This window comes from Neltuma alba, unplaced genomic scaffold (genome assembly GCF_004799145.2).
Source record: "Neltuma alba isolate B1F8T4 unplaced genomic scaffold, ASM479914v2 tig00012454_pilon, whole genome shotgun sequence".
Taxonomy (NCBI): domain Eukaryota; kingdom Viridiplantae; phylum Streptophyta; class Magnoliopsida; order Fabales; family Fabaceae; genus Neltuma; species Neltuma alba.
The window spans coordinates 161211-184653 of record NW_021636933.1 but is presented as its reverse complement, the minus strand read 5'-3'; the positions used below and the strand labels follow the sequence as shown (position 1 = coordinate 184653).

The following is a 23443-nucleotide window of genomic DNA, read 5'->3' as shown; positions in this document are numbered from 1 at the left end:
ACTTAATATAATTTTTAGTTTTTTAAGTTTGTACTCATTTTAAATTAAATCTGTCAAGTTTTAAATTATAAGATTTAGTCCTTCAAGAGAAAAAATAGTCTAATTTTTACTAAATTATAGTGACTAATGTTTTAAATAAAAAGAAATTTGAGGGATCAAAATCTATAATTTAAAACTTGAAGGACTAAAACCAAAATAAAAACCAATTTTAAAAACAAGAAATTATATTAATCTAATAAAAATAATAAAAATTAATTAAAAATTTTTAACCCCTGCCAAAATCACTGTTGTATATCATCAATACTATGGAACCATTTAGGCAGTAGCGCAGTATATGCATGTTCCGCAACCCTTTCAATAAATCCAGATTGATATATGCAAAAGAGAAAATTTTCTTTTCACTATGAAGATTATTATGTAAAATGTTTTCTTTTGTATTTATCTATCTAAAATTTTTCAAGTTCCAATTGTTAAACTATGAAATATTTTTTGCTCAAATGAGGGTCTAGTAAATCCGAAAAACTCAGGCTGAAAAATGCAAATTCAAAAGAATATGTAAAAGCAATAAAAAATTATTATCAATGTTGAATCCAAAACGTAAACCAGCTTGTACTATAATTATTATCTATAAAATGTGAATAATATAATTGATTGCATTTTTTGGCAAAAAAAAAAGTAATTGATTTTGTAGTCAATACGAATATCCGAAGCAGTATTGCATTCTAAAGTAGTAGAATTAGAATTAAGACGTTGGCAAACCAAAAAAAAAAAAAGAATTAGAATTAAGAGCCGGATTCAGAAATTTGGAAATTAAACAAGTTGTAACTACTCATAATAAATTTGGCCAAAAAAAAAGTGCTCATTATAAAATTACTCTTAAGGCCCGTAGTATGCAGAGATTGACTAATATAATCACCATTAATTAATTTTTATGAATAATATAAGTTACAGGTAATTTTGCTTTTCATATAATTGAAGAAATTTCGTGAGTTTTAATTTAAATGTAATCTAAATTGATAATTGCTCTCATTTTTTAAGTAAAGCTTATCGAAGACCCAATTATTATATATTAGGTTGACATTTTGATCACCTAATAGTTGTCACTAGTTCTAATTAATTTTAGATTGTGCTTTTAATTCCAGTTATGTGTCTTTTTGGATCCAATACTTTCAATTATTGAACATATCAAAGTGAAATGCTCACATTAAAAAAAAAAAAAAAGTCAGTACCTTAAAAATGCTTCCCCGCTGGTTTTGCTCCCAAAAAATTTCTGACTGACACGATGGTCAGAGGCCCCAAGATAATAAGGATTAATTCAAATGGACCTGGATCCTCTCAGTATTTTTTCTTTCTTTTTTTCTTCTTGGAATCTCATTCTTACTGTTAGATTAAATAATAGATTGTTCAGATTTAATATTTTAAAATACAGATTTTCACCTTCTCTCTCCTATTTATACAATATTATAATAATAGTTTCATAAAATATGAAATCCGAACTATTATTATTTAATTAAAAGGTGGAGATAAGTTTACGAGAAAAAGATGAAAAAGAGGGATTATGATTTATGAGAATATCCCCTCCCAATTAAACTTATTACCAATAATAAAAGTAAGATCTCACCTGTGCCTTTAACTTTTTAAGAGCCAGATTTTTTTACTGGGTGGTTAATTAGGAGGGACGTTCAATATGAAGCATCTTTTTTTACAAACATTATTAGAGTTAGAAAACTGCAAAAATATTTTATAAAATTAAGGAACAAAATTAAAATCTGCTATAAAGTTGAAAAACTAAACGTGCAATTTTGCCTTCAATTTTTTTATCGCTCTTAAGGACGTGATTATTGATTTTAAACATTTTTTACCATAATTATTGATTTTTAACATGGGCAAATTAAGAATGAATTTTTAGATAAAAGTTAATGATTTAACCACGCTTTAATTCTGAAAAGTTAATTAAAATGTCTTATAATAAAGATCAGATGAATAGGTGTATTAAAAAAAAAAAAGGATTCCCTGGCAATAAAAAAAGATTGGAGCATACACTTTAAATCTTCCCACCAAGTCAATGCCGATGGTGCAAATTTAAATGGATTCACATATTATTCCTTTTTGGATTTAATTTTCCACTCAAAAGGCATCACATTCTTCCAAATCCAAGCCCAGCATCCCAGATACGTGATGAAGAGCCATCTTCATACGGATCGTCTGCTAATAATTGTATTCCAATATACGTTGTTACAATATCATCGAAGACATATAACTGTATTCCTTTGAACTTGTTCGGATTCACGACTAATAAGTATGTTCACATAAATTGAGACAGAATTCTCCCTACTTGTTTATCTCGTATTTTGTAAATTATAATTAAAAAACTACTACCTCCAGTCCTTATTATAAGACCCTGTTTGACTTTTTATTTGGTCCTAATTATAAGACTCCAATCCATTTTGTCTCTCATATTTATGCATTTTTTCCAAGATAATCCTTCTAATAACAATAGTTCTAGCCAATATACTTAATTAGCAAGGATATTTTAGGAATGACAATACTTATTTATTACAAATAACTAACTTAACTTACTTCCTTAATCTCCTCAAATAAGTCAACTGGGTCTTATAATTAGGACCGGAGGTAGTACTTATAAACTACCAATAAGCTAAGCTATTTTTAGATAAGCCTCTGCATTAACATAATCCAGAAGACCTTGATTATGAGCCTTACATTCAGATCCTATTTCGAGAGTTTATCCACCAAAAAAACAAAAAGATCTTATGTCAAGAGTTATGATTGTAATTGTAACAAAAGGGGGGAAAAAATTCATAGCATGATTATTGTACATATACAGCTTTTAATCTCTCGCCAATTTTTTTTTCCCCCAGCAAACAACCTCTTGCAGATTAAACAATCAAGTTTGCATCCGGATCCGTAACAACTTGGAGGCGTCATCTCATCTTTTGAGGGGCCTCTAGCAACTGTATTGTTTAATAGTTCAGAAATCTCCAAACATGCTTACCCATTGGAAAAACCATCCTTCTTCTCTTGCAAAGCGCATGAAAAAAATGGCGTCGTTTATTTCTCCTACAACAAATGAACATGGAAAAATTAATAACCACCAAAATCTTGAAACGACAATCGGTAATTCAGTATCAAGTAGAGGCACACCTTGAAGCTTTCTTTGTTTTATCAAGTTTTCCTTTATCAGCAACCTTTAACTTCCTCAGGAACTTCTTATAGGGTTCATTAGGAGGAGAAGTTATGGCTCTTCTTTTCAGTGAAGTTGATGGAGCATTTATGGAAGCCAAAGGAGACTTGAATTGGATATTCTCCATGTTTGTTTCATGTGGGTACACATAAACTCCACACTTAACCACAGGTATCTCTGAAACTGAACAAATGACTTGTATCTCCACATCATTCCAATCCAATTTCATGACCTTTGAAGTCGCCTCCAGTCTTCTCGCGAAAAAGCCACTCCTAGATTAAATAAAGATATATGACCTGGTGCAACTGAGATACCATCATATCTCCTTTCGATTACACGACCATTGATGGTCAGAGAAAAATGGAAGAAGCATTGTCTCGTACTCTTATTGGCTTTCCCCAACTCAAAGGCAAAGGCAAGAGGAGGGAAATTCCTACGAGTAAGAAAAGACATTTTCCCTCCTTCACACCAATTGTGGAACCAGTTAGGAAATGATGTTGCTGGGAAAATGGCGCTCATGTCCATTAACTCCTTTTCTACCTGATTTGACAAAGCAAGAGTGGCAAAAGATTTTTCAGAGATTTGAAAACAACTTATGAAGAAAAAAAAAACAGAGAAATTTTAATGACTACGACTTAATTACTGACATATAAGCAGCTAAGCTCTACTCAAAAATCTACAGGAAAAGAGAAAATATAATATCTGATTTCGAAACAAAAAAGATAAGACATATAGCTTTTTTTTCCATTTCAAAGCAATCACAGTCGTAATTAATTTGAATAATCATCAAAATAGCAAAAGAAAATAGAAAATAGAAAAACTACCAGAAAAGCCAGAGACCATAAATGGCCTAATGACTCCGTAGTTAATGAAATGCAATCCTCTGCCCCCATTTTCAGCAAGTTTGGTGGTAACTCTGGTATGTCTCTCAGCCTCTTGCAGCTATTCACATCTAATCTCCACAACTGATCACACTCTTTAAGGCACTCAGGAAGGGACACAAAATCATTCCCGGATAGATTTAACTCGATCAAATTCTGGAAAAGATTGAAAGTTAGGTGAATGTCTTCATCCAATAGACAACAATTTCTGAGCGTCAAGAACTTCACGTTTGTACAGCTAATAATAGGTTGGCTCTCTTGCATTAATTTCTTTGAAGACTTTCTGCTATTAAGTTGAATGCCTTCCAAATCAAGCCAGCTAAGATTTTGCAATGTGAATATGCTGTTTGGAAGCTCCCCAAGTCTTTTGCAATAGCTTAAATTTAAACATTCAAGCCCCACAAGATTCCCAATGGAAGGCGGGAGCTCCTTAATAGAAGTGTCTTTAGCCCAAATATCCGTTAATGCATCCATCTTTCCAACTATATGTGGGAAGTAGTCAAGACACTTGCAGTGATTGAGACTAAGCTCTTCAAGAGATGGCATATTGATTTCATGTGGAAAGCTTGTAAGGTTGACACATCCACCAACATCTAATTTAACCAGTTTAGAGAGAGATCCCACTGAATCATGAACTTTGATCAAATTGTAACAATCTTTAAACAACAACCTCCTCAAACTTTGAAATTGAGACATATCAGGTACTTCGGTTATGAATTCGGAATTTGAGAAATTCATACATGTCAAATATTCAAATCTCTGCCAAATCAAAAAGCAGATTGCTTAATTAACATCAACTACAAGAGATGTTATGAACAAATCCCTACTATTTAACCGAAATAAAACAAGGAAATTTGAGCAGATTTGATGAAAGAGGTTTTTGCATAACTTCAGAGAAATGGAAGGATAATTGAACTAATTTACTCCTGATTCTTTGAAGAAAATAAAAGCCAAATAAATTTGAAAAATGGTAAATATAAAAGGTTAAACAAAGTACCTTGAATGGCTCTTCCAGCCTGAAATGACTGTGACATAACTTGAAGAAAACTAATTTGTTTGGAGAAAAATTTGGTGGTAAATTTGTAGAAGGATATCCATCCCATTCAAGCCATCTCAAACTATTGGGAAGATATTTAGGGCCACTGGAAAATTGAGCCTTTCGAATAATGAGAATTCTAAGATTAATCATCTTCTCAAAGGCTATACCACTGGACTCCACTTCTTCTGGTTGTGGTGGATCAAACATTATTCCTTCAATATTATTACTTCCCTATATTGCAAACCCAAATAAGTAGCATTTGTTAGATATTGCCCAGTAGCACGATAAATTTAATGTAAATGAGGAAACATAAGATGGTGAGGTTCTTACTGAATTTTCATATAATACTTTAAGAACATCTTTATAACTCCATAATCTACTACGGTTGCCAGGATTTGATGGTGCTTCCTTCCTAACAATCTCTCTACCCATTTGTCTTATCAGACCATGCATGTACAAGTGGCCATTTTCAGTAATAGCTAAAAGAGATTTATCAAGAAGCACTTCAATATAAAACCTTGCACCATAATCACAAGCTTCTACTATTTCATCAATAGAATCCAACATCTCCTCTCCAAAGAAACAAGCAATATCTAAGAAAATAATCTTCGCACCATCTTGCAAGTAGTCGTAGCTTATCTTCAGTACTTCATGTATTGTTCTTTCTGGGATACGATCATATTGTTCCAATATAGACCTCCATTCTTTTAAATTTTTATTTTTTAAATTGGCACCAATTAATTTTAAAGCTAGAGGAAGGCCATCTGCATAACTTATCACATGACTAGACATATGTTGATAGCCTTTTGGAGGTAGGCTCATATGAAAGGCATGCCAACAAAAGAGTTCAAGAGAGTCATGATCATTTAGCTGCATCAATTCATATGTCCTTTCAACATTATGGGCAATTAGCAATTGCTTATCTCTTGTTGTTATAATGACCTTGCTTCCACAACCAAACCAATCACACCCTCCTGCAAGTCGTTCTAACTGTTCAATCCCATCAACATCATCAAGAACCAACAAAACTCTTCTATGAGACAGTCTGTGTTTTATTTTAGATATTCCTTCATCAGCACTGCCAAAATCCCTGATCCTTTCCTCAAGAATATCAGACAAAAGTTTTCGTTGAAGATGAACAATACCACGGAACTTCTTTGATGCTTCTCCGACATCAAACAAGAAACATGCACCTTCAAATTGGTAGAAGATTGAATTATACACAGCTTTTGCAAGGGTTGTTTTGCCAATTCCACCAGTTCCATGAATTCCCAACATGCAAACGCCAGATTCATTAAGAAGCGAGATCACTTCTTCTACCCGAGATTCAAGTCCAACCATGTGCTCTGTGTTGTGGTATGGTTTAGGAGGAAGCATAGCATACGCGGCTTCAACAATCCTTTCAATAAACCCAAATTCGTTTCTACACAAAAAAAAGAAGAAGAACAAATTCTTTTTTTGTTGTGAAGAAAATTGATGTAAAATGTCTTCTTCTTCTACTTGTCTATTATTATGATAATTCCTTCAAGTAAAATCTGATTGAATCCTTCAAAGATTACATCCTCAATATCAATTAGATTTAAGTTTTTTTCCTTTTATCAATTCACTATGTAAAGGGTTTTTTCCCCTAAAAAAACTCAAAAGTATAAATATTTACTGGACGAATAGAACCATTAAGTAAATCCAAAAAACAAAAAAAAAAAAACCAGAACACGTCATAAAAAATGTAACTCATTTTTCAAACTCCATTTAATACACAAGATATTGCGTATAGCTTATTCAAAAAGCGAATGGATCCGTTGCTCATATATGAACGTCCAAGATAAATTTGTATTCACAGATCCAATGATGATAATAGATATATAAATTAGCAATTACTAACTAAAACATTATTTTCTGATTTCAGTGGTAAAAAATAATAAAGATTTACAGTTAAAAATTAAATTAAAATATTTATGGTAAAAACCTTCTAGTTTATAATTACTTTTTTAAAATAGTTCAAGATTATAAATACTCAGATAACTCACGAGTAATAACCAAATTTATAGAGATTCACCATGAAGCGTGTAAAACCATCAGCAACAACTAATTATTTGAAAATTTCATCAGCAGAAGGCAGATAAGAAAGCAAAATACTAAAAGGACAACATACCCATCTTCGAAAAGCCATGCTGGTGACAAGCTAGCAGCTTCAAATAACGCAGACCTCCATTTTCGCACTTTCTGCAGGTCATTTATGAACCCAGCTTCATGAGCAGCCATGGCTTCCTCAAAGCTATTTCTCTGATATTGGACATCCATTGGATCCACCTTGTAAAATATTGGCATAACCACCTGGTTCTTCTTCTTCTTGTTACACCGAATGATGTGAGCCAGTTCATCAAGGCACCATGTGGAAGTAGCGTAGTTTGCAGAGAACACAATAATAGAAATCCTGGATTTGTCTATGGCTTTAAGAAGCGAAGGTTTGATTCGTTCCCCTTTACCGAGCTTCCTGTCATCAATGAAGGCGTTGATTCCCTTCTTGCGCAAAGCTTCGTAGAGAATGACAGTGAAGGATTTGCGAGTGTCTTCGCCTCTGAAACTCAAGAAAACATCATATCTGTACTTGGTAAAGCTAAGGGATGATGATGCTGCCCCTTGAGTCGCCATGGCTGTGATAAGGACAATAGTGAATCAGGAAATTGAGATTTGAATACTCAAACGAGAGAAATTTCCACGACGTTTCATCCTCCAACGAAGAGAAGGGTGGAAAATGGTGGGGAATTTGTGAGCAGGTGGTCCATCAATCTTGTTTGGCTGAAAAAGAAAAAGAAGTCTGTGGTGTCTTGCTTAAAGCCTCGTCCGGTTGAGGAAGAAACAGAGAAAGAAGAAGAAGAAGAAGAAAGAAAGAAAGAAACAGAAGGGATCTAATCAGCCGTCAATGGCGGAGCTGGAAGCTGGTACGCTGGAAAGTAGGATTGAGAGAGAATACAAAAACACCGGGAGTTACGCTGGAAGTCACATAAGCACATTATCATTATTAATTATTATTACTACTACTCCCACTGCATAAGATAAGATAACGACAAAATTATAAATAATAAAATTAGATATTATATTTCAAATTAAGTTAAAAGTAGGTTGTATGATTTTCCCATTAATTTACCCAAGAGCAGTGGATTGGCGACAAGCCGGGAAAGTTTCAGAAATCAGAACAATTTGACGCGGATTTAGAGAGGCCGAGAGCATTGAGCTTTTTTTTTTTTCTTTTTTGTTTTTTGCCCTTTTAAAAAGGCGTCTGCGTTTTAGGTGAGCAGAATAAAAGCACAGTAATTAAATAGAGGTGCAAATGACATTGATGTCCTTATCTTTATTTTCCTTTTTCATATATTATTTGGAAAAAGACACAAATATTTCTTTTCCCAATATGATTCTCCCTCCAATTTCAAATACATAGAATGTCTCAAAAGAAAGTTTATTTTTTGTGTATAATATGAGCCAAGTGGGTCAATTACAGGCTTTTTCTTAAAAATATTATTCCTATTACAATTAATAGAACAAGATTTGAAATCTTATGTAGTGTAAAACAAAAAAAGAAGTTTCATTTTCAGACAAAATTAACAAGTTAATGCCCTCTCTGCTTTTTCCAGTATGGTAATTAAAAATGGATCCGTGGGAGTACATAGGACTATAGGAGTAATAGTTTTTAAAAATTACACCTATTTCTATAACATGTTTACTTTTTAAAAATATTAATATAATATCTTAGAAAACTATATATATAAATTTAACAATAAATTTATATTAAAGTTTATAAATAATTTGATTTATTATAAGTTTATTTATAAATATTGTCTTCATACATAGTAATGGAATGAGACATTTGCAATAAATAAAATACTTTCATAGTTTGATGTGTGTCTTTATATATATATTTTTATTTTGCATCATTTAATAAGTATTTTCGAATTATAAATTTATTTATTATTATTAACTAAAACATTTTTATTATTATGATTCGGAATATTTTAAAAATAAAAAGTAAAATTGAAATTTTCAGTATTTTGCATTGTATACATTATAGAAAAAATAAATATAATAAAATATAAACTTTATTAAAAAATGATAAATCTTAGGTTAAGTTCTCCAAGCACACTATTATATATTCTATTTTTTTCATACGACCATTAATCCTAAACTCACATTAAAAAAAAAAAGACATATAGTTATATGTGATTAGACAATTTGATATATAAGGATTATATCTTTTAACCATGTACGATGCATGGTCATAAAAAATACAAGAAAGAAAAAGATCGACTTGGCCATCTGTGCGAGCATGCTAATTCATAGCACCCATGTACTTTCAAATTTGGTGACACCTTTACTTTTTGCATGGAATTTTACACCCCCAGCTCAAAAGTGGGAAGCTTTGAATGTTTACTTTAAAAGGGAGAGACATGAGTTATTTTATTTTATTTTATTTTTAAGTGGAGGAAGCATCCTATGGACATGTGGCCATGCATCCTTGTTGGAATTGTCACTTGGCTGTCTATGATATTTGTATGAGATCTAAAAAATAAGCTATTTGAAAAGGAAATCAATGTTTTGGTTCCTATAGTTTTAACTTAATTGTAATGCCATTGCTAAACTTTTACTTGTTACAATTTAATTTCAATTTCTATAGTTTTGACTTAATTCAATTAGTTCGGATGTACACATTTACACAATTTAAAACCATAGATAGCATGTACATTTGCATAATGCAAGTTGCTCTGGTAGCATTATATACTATTTGATCCTCCTCACCTTGTCCCTTGTCCCTTGTCCCTTTCTCTCTGTGATTGAGTTTTCGTTCGTCAGTTGCCTTCAATCTTCTCAGCAACTTCTTGGACGGCTGAATAGGAGATGTAACCGTTTTACGTTTCAGTGAAGATCTTGAATATTCACGGAAAGCAGATCAGAAGATTTGAACAGGACATCTTCCATGTATGTTTGCTGTTTGTACACATAAACTCCACAGCTCTTCTACTTCTCCCCCAGGAGACTTTATTATATTAAATAAACATACATGACCTTGTGATATCACAGCACCTTCGTAACTCCGTAGTATTTGACAACCATTGATACTGATACAAATCTCAAAGGAGTATCTCTCACTCATGTTGGCTTCCCCAACTCAAATGCCAAGGCCACATGAATTTCCCTCCTTCACACCAATTGTCACGGAAGGGAAAAGAATTCTCATAGCATGATTATTGCACATATGTAGTTTTCAATCCCTAGCAAATTAAAATATTAAGTTTGCAGCCGGGATCATGCCAGTTGCCCGGACACACCGTAACAGCTCAGAGGTGTCATCTCATCATCTAACAATGGGCTATCAACCGTAATATTCAATTGCTAACAGTTCAAAAATCTCCAAACATGCTTACCCATTGGAAAAACCATCCTTCTCTTGCGGCGGGAATGAAACAATTGGTGTCGTTGATTTCTCCTACAATACACGGATATGGAAAAATTAATAATAAGCAGAAATCTTGAAACCACAATCAGTATCAAGAAGAGGCACACCTTGAACCTTTCTTTATGTTGTTGATCTTTCCTTTATCAGTAGTCTTGAGCTTTCTGAGGGCCTTCTTGGATGGTGCATTTGGAGGAGAAGCTATGGCTTTTCGTTTCAATGAAGTTGCTGGAGTATTTATGGAAACCAATGGAGACTTGAATTGGATATTCTCCATGTTTGTTAGCCGTTGGTACACATAAACTCCACACTTAACCACAGGTATCTCTGGCGTTAAACAAATGACTTGTATCTCCACATCATTCCAATCCAATTCCATGAATCTTTGAAGCCACCTCCAGTCTTCTCCCTCAAAAGCCACTCCCAGATTAAATAAAGCCACGTGATCTGGTGCAATTGTGATACGATCATTTCTCTCTTGTAATATGCGACCATTGATGCTCAGAGAAAAATGTAATGATTTTCTCCTACTCGTGTTGGCTTTCCCCAACTCAAATGCAAATGCCACATGAGGGAAATTCCTACGAGCAAGAAAAGACACTTTCCCTCCTTCACACCAACTGTGGAACCAATCAGGAGATGACTTTGCTGGGAAAATGGTCCTCATGCCATAGAACTCCCTTTTGGCCTGATTTACCAAAACAACAGAGGCAAAAGACATTTTTCAGATTTGAAAACAATATATGAAGAGAATAAAGGGAAATTTTATGGACTGCGTTAGCTTGCACAGGCAGACTGTTTTAAAAAAATTCAAATCAACCGAAATTGTATTTAATTTGAATAATCATCAAAGGAACTAAAGAAAAAGAAAATAGAAAAAAGTAGGCAAGAAACCTGAGACCATAAATGGCCCAATGACTTTGGAGTTAATGAAATGCAATTCTCTGCCCCCATTATCTGCAAATTTGATGGTAACCCTGGTGTATCTCTTAGCCACTTGCAGTTATTCACATTCAATTTCAACAACTTACCACACTCTTTAAGGCACTCAGGAAGGGACACAAAATCATTCCCTGATAGATTTAAATCTATCAAATTTCGGAAAAGATCCAGAGTTAGTTGAACATCTTCATCCAAGAGACAACAATTTTGGAGCATCAAGAACTGTACGTTTGTGCAGCTACTAGCTGGTTGGCTCTCTTGCAATAATTTCCTTAAAGACTTTCTGCCATCAGGATGAATGCCTTCCAAACCAAGCCAGTCAAGATTTTGAAACGTGAATAAGCTGTTTGGAAGCTCCCTAAGACTTTTGCAAGAGCTTAAGTTCAAAGATTCAAGCCGGGCAAGATTTCCAATGGAAGGTGGGAGCTCCTTAATAGATGTTTCTTCAATCCAAACATGCGTTAATGCATCCATGTTTCCAACTATATGTGGGAAGTAGTCAAGACTCTCGCAAAAACTCAAATCAATCGCTTGAAGAGATGGCATCTCGATTTCATGCGGAAAGCTTGTAAGTTTAACGCATCCACTAACATTTAATTCAACCAGCTTCGAGAGAGATCCCACTGAATCATGAATTTTGATCAAATTGTAACAATCTTCAAACAGCAATCTCCTTAAACTTTGACATTGAGACATATCGGGTACTTCAGTTATGAATTCACAATTTGAGCAATTCATGCATGTCAAATATTCAAATCTCTGCCAAAACAAAAAACGGCAAATTGGTTAATTAACTTTGACTATAAGAGATGTTATGGGGAAAAAACAAGGAGATTTGAGCATATTTGATGAAAGAGGTCTATATAAGTTTAGAAAAGTAGGGTAATTGAAGCAATTTATTCGTGATTCTTTGAAGAAAATAAAAGCCAAAGAAATTTGAACAAAAATGGTAAACATAAAAGGTTAAAAAAAAAGAGGTACCATGAATGGCTCTTCCAACTTGAAAGGAGAGCAGAATAACTTGAAGACAGCTAGTTTGCTTGGGGAAAATTTTGGCGGCAATTTTGTAGAAGGATATCCCTCCCATTCAAGCCATCTCAAACTATTGGGAAGATATTTAGGACCAGTTGAAAATTGGGCCTTTCGGACAATAAGGATTCTAAGATTATTCATTTTCTCAAATGCTATACCACTCCACTCCACTTCTTGTTGTTGAGGCCGATCAAACATTATTCCTTCGATATTACTAGTTCCCTATAATGCAAACCCAAAGAAGCAACATTTGTTAGATATTGCCCAATAGCACAATAAATGTAACATACAAGAGGAAACAAAAAATAATTCGGTTCTTACTGAATTTTCATGCAATACTTTAAGAACATCTTTATAATTCCATAATCGACTACGTTTGCCTGGATTTGATGGTGCCTCCTTCCTAACAATCTCTCTACCCATTTGTTTTATCAGATCGTGCATGTGTAAACTACCAGTATCAGTAACAGCTATAAGAGATCTATCAATAAGCACTTCAATATAAAACCTTACACCATAATCAGAAGAGTCTACTATTTCATCAAGAGAACCTAATATCTCCTCTCTAATGAAACAAGCAATATCCAAGAATACAGTCTTAGCTCCATCTTGTAAGCAGTCATAGCTTATCTTTAGTACTTCATGTATTGTTCTTTCTGGGATACGATCATATTTTTCCAATGTAGACCTCCATTCCTCTAAGTTTTTATCTGCTAAATTGGCACCAATTAATTTTAAAGCCAGAGGAAGGCCCTTTGCATAACTTATCACATGACTAGACATCTGTTGGTAGCCTTTTGGAGGTAGGCTCATGTGAAAGGCATGCCAACAAAAGAGTTCAAGAGAGTCATGATCATTTAGCTGCATCAATTCATATGTTCTTTTAACATTATGAGCAATGAGCAATTGCTTATTTCTTGTTGTTATAATGACCTTGCTTCCACAACCAAACCAATCACACCCCCCTGCAAGTCGTTCTAACTGTTCAATCTCATCCACATCATCAAGAACCAACAAAACTCTTTTATGAGAGAGTCTGTGTTTTATTTTAGATATTCCTTCATCAGCACTACAAAATCTCAGGATCTTTTCCTCAAGAATATCAGACATAAGCTTTTGTTGAAGATGAACAATGCCCTGGAATTTTTTTGATGCCTCATTGACATCAAACAAGAAACATACACCTTCAAATTGGTAGAATATTGAATTGTAGACAGCTTTTGCAAGGGTTGTTTTGCCAATTCCACCAGTTCCATGAATTCCCAACATGCAGACACCATTGTCAGATTTATTTAAAAGTGAGATCACTTCATCTATCCGAGGCTCAAGTCCAACCATGTGTTCTACATTATGGTGTGGTTTAGGAGGAAGCCTAGCATACACATCTCCAACAATCCTTTCAATAAACCCAAATTCATACCTGCAAACAAGCAAATTCTCTTTCTGCTATAGAATTCTAAACATTTGCTGCACAGATGGAACCATTTAGATAAATCCAAAAGAGCCGGACCAAAAGAAAATTAAAACCAAAATAGTAATACTAGAACAAGTCATAAAAAGTGGAACTCATTGATCAAACTCCATTTAATACATGTGATATTGTGTATAGTTTATTCAGAAAGCTAACGGATCCTATACTCATATATGAGTGTGCAAAATAGTTTTGTATTCAAGAGTAGAATATAACTCTCACTAACTATAGATAACCTGCTTAATCTCTTCGAGTTAATGTACAATTTGCTCAGGAAATTTTCATACAGGAGTGATTATGGGCACCTGAAAGTCTTTTAGAATATAAATTTATCTTGAAAGTTTAAAATCGTAACAATATTAACCATTAACAATTTTAATGACAAGGGGTAAAATTGCTAGGATTGAAAACTTCCAGAGTAATTTGCACAAAAAAAAATTTAGTGCTAGCTCTCATGAGTGAAAAGTTTCAGGGCAAATTTAAACCTTTACCCAATATCTTCTGAATGGTTTATGAAGAGCAATGTCACATTGGATGTGCGGAAGTATTATTTGTTAGTCTCCAACATTTCACAGATCCAATGATGATATAGATATAACAGCAATTACTAAATAAACTAAAATTTTCTGATTCCCATGATAAAAAATAACATTTGTAGTTAAAAATTAAATCAAAATATTTATATTTAACAACTTTCTAGTTTATAATTAGTTTAAAAACTGCAAGACAATATACACGCAGATAAAATCATACGAGTAAGGCGCAGATTTATAGGGATTCACCATGAACTGCTAAGCAACCATTAATTATTTGAAAATTTCATCAGCAGAAGGCAGATAAGAAAGCAAAATACTAAAAGGACAACATACCCATCTTCGAAAAGCCATGCTGGTGACAAGCTAGCAGCTTCAAATAACGCAGACCTCCATTTTCGCACTTTCTGCAGGTCATTTATGAACCCAGCTTCATGAGCAGCCATGGCTTCCTCAAAGCTATTTCTCTGATATTGGACATCCATTGGATATAAAAGTTAGTTAGAAAGCTAGATTTAATTTTAAATATAAGTTCTCAATTTACTTTGTTTTTCATTTTTTTTACTAAGGAATAATTCAAATCAGCTATTCCACATGATTAAAAAAAGTTAATTTAAGAAGACCAATACATATTTGTGATAAAAAAAAACCAATTTAATTAATTTTCTTAATATCTCCAAATTAGTTATCTAATTCTAAAGTTGTACTTATTTTTTTAACATCTTTACTTTATCAAAGTATTAATATGTTAAAAACTAAAAATAAATATACATAAATTTAATTTAATAAGAAATTACATTTTAAAACTCATAAATTATTTGATTTATTGTAAATTTATATAAAGATATTGTCTTTATATTTGATGGAATGAGAATGATATGCAATAGATAAAATCCTTTTTGATGTATGTCTTTATATTTTCTTTTATTTTGGATCATTTAAAAAGCATTTTGCAATTACAAATTTATTTATTTCAATTAAATAAAATATTTTTGTTATTATAATTTGAAAGATCTTTAAAACTTAAAAACCAAAGTTGCAAATTTTTGTATTTTGTGTTGTATACATCATGGAAAATATATATCTAATAAAATATAAACTTTATAGAAAAGAAAATAAAGCTCAGGTCAGGTTTTGTACTTTTGTATACTCCTTATGTCAAATTTTTTTATCAGACTTTATTGTGTATTCTATTTTTTTCATGTAATTATTTAATCCTAAATTTATATAAATAAATAGAAGATATAATTACGTATGTTTGGAGAATTTAACATAATGATTATTTTTTTTAAATAAAAGAAAAAGCTTCCCCAAAAAAATTAAAGGGCGACTTAGCCACCTGTGCGCGCGTGTTAATCCGCATTGCACCGGTTTTGCATTCAAATTTGGTGGCACCTTTACCTTTTGCATGGAATTTTATACTCAAAAGTGGGAAGCTTTCTGTTTTTTGGGAAAAAGTGGGAAGCTTTGAGTGTTTGCTTTTGAAGAGAGAGAGCATGAGTGATCTATTTTATTTTATTTTTAAGTGGAGGAAGCATCCTATGTAATTTGGCTGTCTATGGTATTTGTATGAAATCTAAAATTTAAGTTGTTTTAAAAAGAAAATTAATGTTTTAGTCTTTATAATTTTAATTTGATTGTAATTCTGTCTTTAAAGTTGTCAAAAATAAGATTGGGCAGGAGTGATTGATGTACAGGTATCCTCCCCTATGGAAAAAGAGGGCGTTAACTTGCCTGAACAGGACAAAAACTGAGGACAAATTTAAACTCTGGTTAGGTTCTTTACACTCATTATGCCAAATCTTCTAATCACACTTTGTTGTGCATTCTATTTCTTAAATAATCATTTAATTTTTAAATTTATACAACTACATATGTTTGAAGAATTTAACATAATGATTATATTTTTCAAAAATAAAAGAAAAAGCTTCACCATGTGCAATGCATGGTCATAGAAAACATAGAAAGAAAAGAACATTCAGATAGCCAGAAAAGTGATGAAGATAAGAAGAAATTTCGTTATGTTTACAATGGGTCAATGCGAAGGGGGTTGGCTGGAATCTCGTGTGAAATTAAAATACAAACTGTATGACTGCGAACAGGTACAAATGAAAATAATTGGGTCATAAATAGAGATTGGATCTAGCAAAAAAGACCAGTCCTTCACAATGTGGTGAACTAGATTTGAATCCTCGCTGGGAAATGTGTTCATATTTAATGCCTGACAGTGTCTCGAATAAAATTGCCTCCAATAAGAGAATACCTATGCTCTAACAAAAAGAAAATAATTGGGCCCATAACTTTGTAACATAATAATAATATGAAAACTCTTTTATAAGTGGTACATGCCACTTTAAATAAAAGAAAGCAAAGAATTGAAAGAAGATAAAGAAAAAAAATAACATGATAACAAATAAAAGGCTATATGCGAGTACTTTTCCCGATTTCTAGATGTGGAAATGACATTATAAAAACAACCATCACATCTTGTACTTGGATAATTTTTCCCCAGAATATTTGTTTTTGAATTTATGCATGTTTGAATGTTTTTTTGGATCATTTTTTGAGTTGGCTTACGTGAATTGATTAGCAATCATTCATTTATATATTGAAAAAAAAAAAAGTTTTGCCAGGCTCTCTGCATTTATTGGTATCAATAATTTAGTTTACACATTTTAGCTTAACTCTGACATTGTAAAAAGAGATCCACAATTTATAAAAAAAAAAAAAAAAACTTCGATCTATATATGCAGAACTTGTAATAATTTTAAAATAAAATTAATGCGACATCTTAAACTTTTCGTATGTTTGGACCCATGCATTTAAACAAAAATTTAAACCTATAGATTAGCATGAACAAGACTTGCTCTAATATCATTATTTTAGCTGTCTTCTGTACCTAATATAAGAGTTTGTAAGAAGCTAAATTTGATTTTAAATATGAGACCCCAATTCATTTTGCCTCCTTTATTTATCTCACTTGAGCTCTTCTTCCTCAGAAGACTTTACTGAATAAACACACATGACCTTGTGCTATCACAGCACCCTCGTAACTCCATAGTACTGATACAAATTTCAAAGGAGTATCTATCACTCATGTTGGCTTTTCCCAACTCAAATGCCAAGGCCACAAGAATTTCCCTCCTTCACACCAATTGTAACAAACGGGAAAAAAATTCTCATAGCACGATTATTGTACATATGTAGTTTTCAATCTCTTGCAAATTAAGCCATTAAGTTTGCAGCTGGGATCATGCCAGTTTCCCAGACAATCCGTAACAGGCCAGAGGTGTCATCTCATCTAAAAATGGACTATCAACTGTAGCATTCAATTGCTAGTAGCTCAAAAATCTCCAAACATGCTTAGCCATATTGGAAAAACCATCCTTCTCTTGCAGCGGGAATGAAACATTTGGTGTCGTTTATTTCTCCTACAACACAAGAACATGGAAAAATTAATAATAAGCAAAAATCTTGAAACCGCAATTAGTATCAAGTAGAGGCACACCTTGAACCTTTCTTTATGTTATTGATCTTTCATTTATCAGTAGTCTTGAGCTTTCTCAGGACTTTCTTGGGTGGTTCATTAGGAGAAGCTATGGCTCTTCGTTTCAGTGCAGTTGTTGAAGCATTCATGAAAAGCATAGGAGACTTGAATTGGATATTCTCCATGTTTGTTTGCTGTTTGCACACATAAACTCCACACTTAACCACAGGTATATCTGGCGTTAAACCAATGACTTTTATCTCCACATCATTCCAATCCAATTCCATGAATCTTTGAAGCCACCTCCAGTCTTCTCCCTCAAAAGCCACTCCGAGATTAAATAAAGACACATGACCTTGTGGAATTGTGATATCATCGTATCTCCTTTGTATTAAACGACCATTGATGCTCAGAGAAAAATGGAAGGCTTGTCTCTTTCTAGTGGTGGCTTTCCCCAACTCAAACGCAAAGACCACGTGAGGGAAACTCCTACGAGCAAGGAAAGACATTTTCCCTCCTTCAGACCCATTGTGGAACCAGTCAGGAAATGTTGTTGCTGGCAAAATGATACTCATGCCAAAGAACTCCCTTTTTGCCTGGTTTACCAAAACAGCAGAGGCAAAAGACATTTTTCAGATTTGAAAAAGACATGTGAAGAGAATAAAGAGAAATTTTGTGGATTGCGTTAACTTGCACAGGAAAACAGTTCAATATGACTATGACTTAATTAGTGACATGTGAGCAGAATAATTCAACTAGAAAGATCTACAAGCATAAGAAAAATGTCTGATTTAGAAACGAAAAGACAAGCGATGATTTTTTCCAATTTCAACCCATTGTATTTAATTTGAATAATCATCAACATAGAAGAAGAAAAAGAAAGCAGAAAAAAGTACGAGAAAAACCTGAGACCATAAATGGCCTAATGACTCTGTAGTTAATGAAATGCAATTCTCTGCCTTTATTTTCCGCAAATTTGAGGGTAATTCTGGTATATCTCTTAGCCTCTTGCAGTTATTCACATCCAGTTCCAATAACCTACCACAATCTTTAAGGCACTCAGGAAGGGACACAAATCATTCCCTGATAGATTTAACTCTATCAAATTCTGGAAAAGCTTCAGAGTTAGGTGAACATCTTCATCCAACAGACAACAATTTTTGAGAATCAAGAACTCTACGTTTGCGCAGCTAATCACTGGTTGGCTCTCTAGCATTAATTTCTTGAAAGATTTTCTGCTATCAGGTTGAATGCCATCCAAACTAAGCCAGTTAAGATTTTGCAACGTGAATAAGCTGTTAGGCAGCTCTTTAAGATTTCTGCAAGAGCTTAAATTTAAAGATTCAAGCCCGGCAAGATTTCCAATGGAAGGTGGGAGCTCCTTGATAGAAGTGTCTTCAACCCAAACATCGGTTAGTGCATCCATTTTTCCCACATGTGAGAAGTAGTCAAGACTCTTGCAGTGACTCATATCAATACTCTGAAGAGATGGCATATTGATTTCATGTGGAAAGCTTGTAAGTTTGACGCACCCCCCAACATCTAATTCCACCAGCTTGGAGAGAGATCCCACTGAATCATGAACTTTGATCAAGTTGTAACAGTCTCTAAACAACAGTTTCCTTAAACTTTGGAATTGAGACATGTTAGGTACTTCAGTTATGAATTCACAATGTGAGAAATTCATACATGTCAAATATTCAAATCTCTGCCAACACAAAAACAGATTGTTAACATTAATTACAAGAGATTTATGACCAAACACTATCATTTGTATAAGTTTAGAAAAATAGAAGGACAATTGGAGTAACTTATTCATTCTTTGAAGAAAACAAAAGCCAAGGAAATTTGAACAAAATATATATATATATATATATATATATAAAAGGTTAAAAAAAGTACCTTGAATGGCTCTTCCAACCTGAAAGGACTGAAACATAACTTGAAGACAACTAGCTTGTTTGGAGAAAAATTTGGCGGTAATTCTGTAAAAGGATATCCCTGCCATTCAAGCCATCTCAAACTATTGGGAAGATATCTAGGGCCAATTGAAAATTGGGCCTTTCGGACAATGAGAATTCTAAGATTATTCATCTTCTCAAAGGCTATACCACTCCACTCCACTTCCTCATGTTGAGGAGGATCAAACATTATTCCTTCAATTTTAGTACTTCCCTATAATGCAAAGCCAAAGAATTAAACTTTGTTGGATATTGCCCAATAGCAAAATAAATTTAATGTATATGTGGAAACAAAAAATAGTCAAGTTCTTACAGAATTTTCATGTAGTACTTTAAGAACATCTTTATAATTCCACAATCTACTACGTTCGCCAGGATTCAATGGTGCCTCCTTTCTAACAATCTCTCTACCCATTTGTTTTATCAGATCATGCATGTACAAATGATCATCATCATTAATAGCTAAAAGAGATCTATCAATAAGCACTTCAATATAAAACCTTGCACCATAATCGCAAGCTTCTACTATCTCATCAATAGAACCCAATATCTCCTCTTCAAAGAAACAAGCAATGTCCAAGAAAATAATCTTAGCACCATCTTGTAAGCAGTCATAACTTATCTTTAGTACTTCATGTAATGTTGTTTCTGGAACCCGATCATATTGTTCCAATGTAGACCTCCATTCCTCTAAGTTTTTATTTGCTAAATTGGCGCCAACTAATTTTAAAGCAAGAGGAATGCCCTTTGCATAACTGATCACATGACTAGACATCTTTTCATAGCCTTTAGGGGGTAGGCTCATACGAAAGGCATGCCAACAAAAGAGTTCAAGAGAATCATGATCATCTAGCTCCGTCAATTCATATGTTCTTTTAACATTATGAACAATGAGCAATTGCTTATGTCTTGTTGTTATAATGACCTTGCTTCCACAACCAAACCAATCACACCCCCCTGCAAGTCGTTCTAACTGTTCAGTCTCATCCACATCATCAAGAACCAACAAAACTCTTTTACGGGAGAGTCTGTGTTTTATTTTAGATATTCCTTCGTCAGCGCTACCAAACCTCGTAATCTTTTCCTCTAGAATATCAGATAGAAGTTTTTGTTGAAGATGAACAATGCCCTGGAATTTTTTTGATGCCTCATTGACATCAAACAAGAAACACGCACCTTCAAATTTGTAGAGGATCGAATTATAGATAGCTTTTGCAAGGGTTGTTTTGCCAATTCCGCCAATTCCATGAATGCCCAACATGCAATCACCTTTGTCAGATTTATTTAGAAGCGAGATCACTTTTTCTACCCGAGGCTGAAGTCCAACCATGTGTTCTATGTTATGGTATGGTTTAGGCGGAAGCATAGCATACACATATTCAACAATCCTTTCAATAAACCCAATTTCGTATCTGCCAAAAGGCAGATTCTCATTTCGTTATGAAGAAAATTGATGCAAAACGTCTTCTTCTTCTTCTTTTATTGTTTGTTATTATGATAATTCTTTTAAGTAAAATCTCAACTAATGCTTCAAAGGTTACAACCTGAATATCAATTAGCTCTAAGTTTTGTTCTTTTATCCCTTCGCTATGCACAGGGTCCTTTTAAAAAAATATAAACTCACAAATATTAGCTACACAAATGGAACCATTTGAGTAAATTCAAAAGAAGCAGATCCAAATTAATAAAACTAGAACAAGTCATAAAAAACGTAACTCATTTTTCAAACTCCATTTAATGCACAAGATATTGTTTATAGCTTATTCAAAAGGCTAATTATTTTTTTTTAAAAAAAAAAAAGAAGCTAATGGATTCAATACTCATATATGTCCAAAATAGTTTTGTATGCAAAAGTAGACTATACCCCGCAGTAACAATAGATACTCTGTTTAACATCTTCTAACGAATTCTGAAGAGCAATGTCAAGTTGGATCCGGATAGATAAGATCCAATGACGATAACAATATAGATAAATTAGTAATCACTAAGTAAAATATTATTTTCTGATTCAATAGTAAAAAATAATAAAAATTTAAATTAAATTGAAATATTTATGATAAAAACTATCTATTTTATAATTTTATTTTTCCAACAATACTCCAAGACTATATATCCTCAAAAAATCATAGGGTCCAGATCCTCTCAGCGGCCTCCCTCTTAGCGTCCCTCAGCGTCTCAATATGATGCGTCCAGATTGATCTAAGAGCTCATAATATACTACATCATCATGCTATTAAAAATTAAAAATAAATTTGACTAATTCTTTGGGAGTGGAATACCTTTATTTTTGGACCTACTCCTCTCGTTCTATTTACAAGACAGAGAGAGATTTTTTTTATTTCTATTTATAAGTCAATTCATTAAATTTTTATCATGAACGTACCATATTATCCTTAATTTATTATAGTGTATATAGTTTTTTTAAAAGGTGTATATATTAAATAAAGATAAAGTGAAAAAATTGTTATATTTTAATAAAGAATTAATACAGTTTAAGGTTTTTCTTGATTTGTGTAAAATATGTTAAAAGTACTTTATAAATAGAACCAGAAGTACTTATTTTAACTGTAAAATTTATTGGGGTCTCTCATAAATTCTCTAGTTGAAATAAACTAGGTACAAAAATTGGATATTCCATAATAAAAAATCTTTAAAAAAAATCAAAGCTGGTAAAAAAATTTTACAACATAAATAAAACTTATTTTTAATTTTTAATAGCACAATAATATGTCACATCATGTACTCTCAGATGAATCTCAACGGCCATAATTTGGACGCTGAGGGACGCTGAGAGAGAGGGCCGCTGAGAGTATCCTCCTCCAAAATGATACGAGTAAGACTCAAATTTATAGAGATTCAGCATGAACAGCGAGTTGAATCATCAGCAACCACTAATTAATTGAAAACGTCATCACTAGAAGATAATAACAAAAACTATTATAAGGAAGCATACCCATCTTGGAAAAGCCATGCTGATGACAACTAGCAGCTTCAAACAAGGCAGACCTCCATTTCCACACTTTCTCTAAATCATCTCTGAACCTATCTTCAAGGGTGGCCATGGCTTCCTCAAAGTTATTTCTCTGATACTGAACATCCAACGGATCGACCTTGTAAAAGATGGGCATGACCACCTGATTCTTCTGCTTCTTACACCAAATGATGTGGGCGAGTTCCTCTAGGCAACAAGTGGAAGTAGCATAGTTTCTAGAGAGCACAATAATGGAAATCCTTGATCTCTCAATGGCTTTAAGAAGCGTAGGCGAGATCTCTTCCCCTTTCCCAAGCTTTCTGTCATCAATGAAGGCGTTGATTCCCTTCCTAAGCAAGGCATCGTAGAGAATGACAGTGAAAGAGTGGCGAGTGTCTTCGCCTCTGAAACTCAAGAAAACGTCGTATCTGTACTTGGTAAAGGTATGGGATGATGATGCTGCCGGTTGAATCGCCAT

At 33.2% G+C, this 23443-nt stretch overlaps 6 protein-coding genes across 6 annotated transcripts in view; all 6 read right to left on the bottom strand.

Annotated features, from left to right (window-relative positions):
• Window positions 1-8141, bottom strand: part of LOC114727251 (TMV resistance protein N-like) — a 13693-nt gene extending 5552 nt beyond the window's left edge. The window contains exon 1 of the mRNA XM_028913950.1: window positions 7275-8141. Within this exon, the coding sequence (XP_028769783.1) occupies window positions 7275-7774 (500 nt within the window). The 5' untranslated portion in view covers window positions 7775-8141. The remainder of the gene's footprint in view (window positions 1-7274) is intronic.
• On the bottom strand, window positions 2685-23028 carry LOC114727253 (TMV resistance protein N-like). Its single transcript, XM_028913954.1, has 6 exons — window positions 22948-23028; window positions 5453-6545; window positions 5081-5353; window positions 4027-4676; window positions 3163-3742; window positions 2685-3078 (listed from the first exon to the last, which is right to left on the bottom strand). Exons 2-4 carry the CDS (start codon window positions 6497-6499, stop codon window positions 4566-4568), a joined length of 1431 nt encoding a protein of 476 aa, XP_028769787.1. The 5' UTR covers window positions 6500-6545; window positions 22948-23028; the 3' UTR covers window positions 2685-3078; window positions 3163-3742; window positions 4027-4565.
• On the bottom strand, window positions 9726-12731 carry LOC114727254 (uncharacterized). Its single transcript, XM_028913955.1, has 5 exons — window positions 12492-12731; window positions 11600-12269; window positions 11463-11525; window positions 10679-11256; window positions 9726-10601 (listed from the first exon to the last, which is right to left on the bottom strand). The coding sequence occupies exons 2-5, from the start codon at window positions 11636-11638 to the stop codon at window positions 10508-10510; spliced, it is 774 nt and encodes a 257-aa protein (XP_028769788.1). The 5' UTR covers window positions 11639-12269; window positions 12492-12731; the 3' UTR covers window positions 9726-10507.
• Window positions 11651-15031, bottom strand: LOC114727228 (TMV resistance protein N-like). Its single transcript, XM_028913929.1, has 5 exons — window positions 14883-15031; window positions 12864-13962; window positions 12492-12764; window positions 11739-12269; window positions 11651-11656 (listed from the first exon to the last, which is right to left on the bottom strand). The coding sequence occupies exons 1-5, from the start codon at window positions 15029-15031 to the stop codon at window positions 11651-11653; spliced, it is 2058 nt and encodes a 685-aa protein (XP_028769762.1).
• Window positions 17917-19103, bottom strand: LOC114727255 (uncharacterized). Its single transcript, XM_028913956.1, has 3 exons — window positions 18939-19103; window positions 18055-18629; window positions 17917-17977 (listed from the first exon to the last, which is right to left on the bottom strand). Exon 2 carries the CDS (start codon window positions 18606-18608, stop codon window positions 18084-18086), a length of 525 nt encoding a protein of 174 aa, XP_028769789.1. The 5' UTR covers window positions 18609-18629; window positions 18939-19103; the 3' UTR covers window positions 17917-17977; window positions 18055-18083.
• LOC114727227 (TMV resistance protein N-like) lies at window positions 19110-23443 on the bottom strand. Its single transcript, XM_028913928.1, has 5 exons — window positions 23001-23443; window positions 20308-21406; window positions 19936-20208; window positions 19320-19741; window positions 19110-19170 (listed from the first exon to the last, which is right to left on the bottom strand). The coding sequence occupies exons 1-5, from the start codon at window positions 23441-23443 to the stop codon at window positions 19110-19112; spliced, it is 2298 nt and encodes a 765-aa protein (XP_028769761.1).

Coding starts and splice junctions, on each gene's coding strand:
- LOC114727254 (XM_028913955.1), bottom strand. CDS start 11,638: ATGATTTTGTGTCCCTTCCTGAGTGCCTTAAAGAGTGTG. Junction 11,526..11,599: donor TGAGTGCCTTAAAGAGTGTG/GTAAGTTGTTGA, acceptor TCAAATTTGCAG/ATAATGGGGGCAGAGAATTG. Junction 10,602..10,678: donor AACATAAAGAAAGGTTCAAG/GTGTGCCTCTTC, acceptor CGTGTATTGTAG/GAGAAATCAACGACACCAAT.
- LOC114727228 (XM_028913929.1), bottom strand. CDS start 15,031: ATGGATGTCCAATATCAGAGAAATAGCTTTGAGGAAGCCATGGCTGCT. Junction 12,765..12,863: donor AAGTATTGCATGAAAATTCA/GTAAGAACCGAA, acceptor TTTGCATTATAG/GGAACTAGTAATATCGAAGG. Junction 12,270..12,491: donor AGTTGGAAGAGCCATTCATG/GTACCTCTTTTT, acceptor TTGTTTTGGCAG/AGATTTGAATATTTGACATG.
- LOC114727255 (XM_028913956.1), bottom strand. CDS start 18,608: ATGAGTATCATTTTGCCAGCAACAACATTTCCTGACTGGTTCCACAAT.
- LOC114727227 (XM_028913928.1), bottom strand. CDS start 23,443: ATGGCGATTCAACCGGCAGCATCATCATCCCATACCTTTACCAAGTAC. Junction 20,209..20,307: donor AAGTACTACATGAAAATTCT/GTAAGAACTTGA, acceptor TTTGCATTATAG/GGAAGTACTAAAATTGAAGG. Junction 19,742..19,935: donor GGTTGGAAGAGCCATTCAAG/GTACTTTTTTTA, acceptor TTGTGTTGGCAG/AGATTTGAATATTTGACATG.
- LOC114727253 (XM_028913954.1), bottom strand. CDS start 6,499: ATGCTTCCTCCTAAACCATACCACAACACAGAGCACATGGTTGGACTT. Junction 5,354..5,452: donor AAGTATTATATGAAAATTCA/GTAAGAACCTCA, acceptor TTTGCAATATAG/GGAAGTAATAATATTGAAGG. Junction 4,677..5,080: donor GGCTGGAAGAGCCATTCAAG/GTACTTTGTTTA, acceptor TGGTTAAATTAG/ATGTTGGTGGATGTGTCAAC.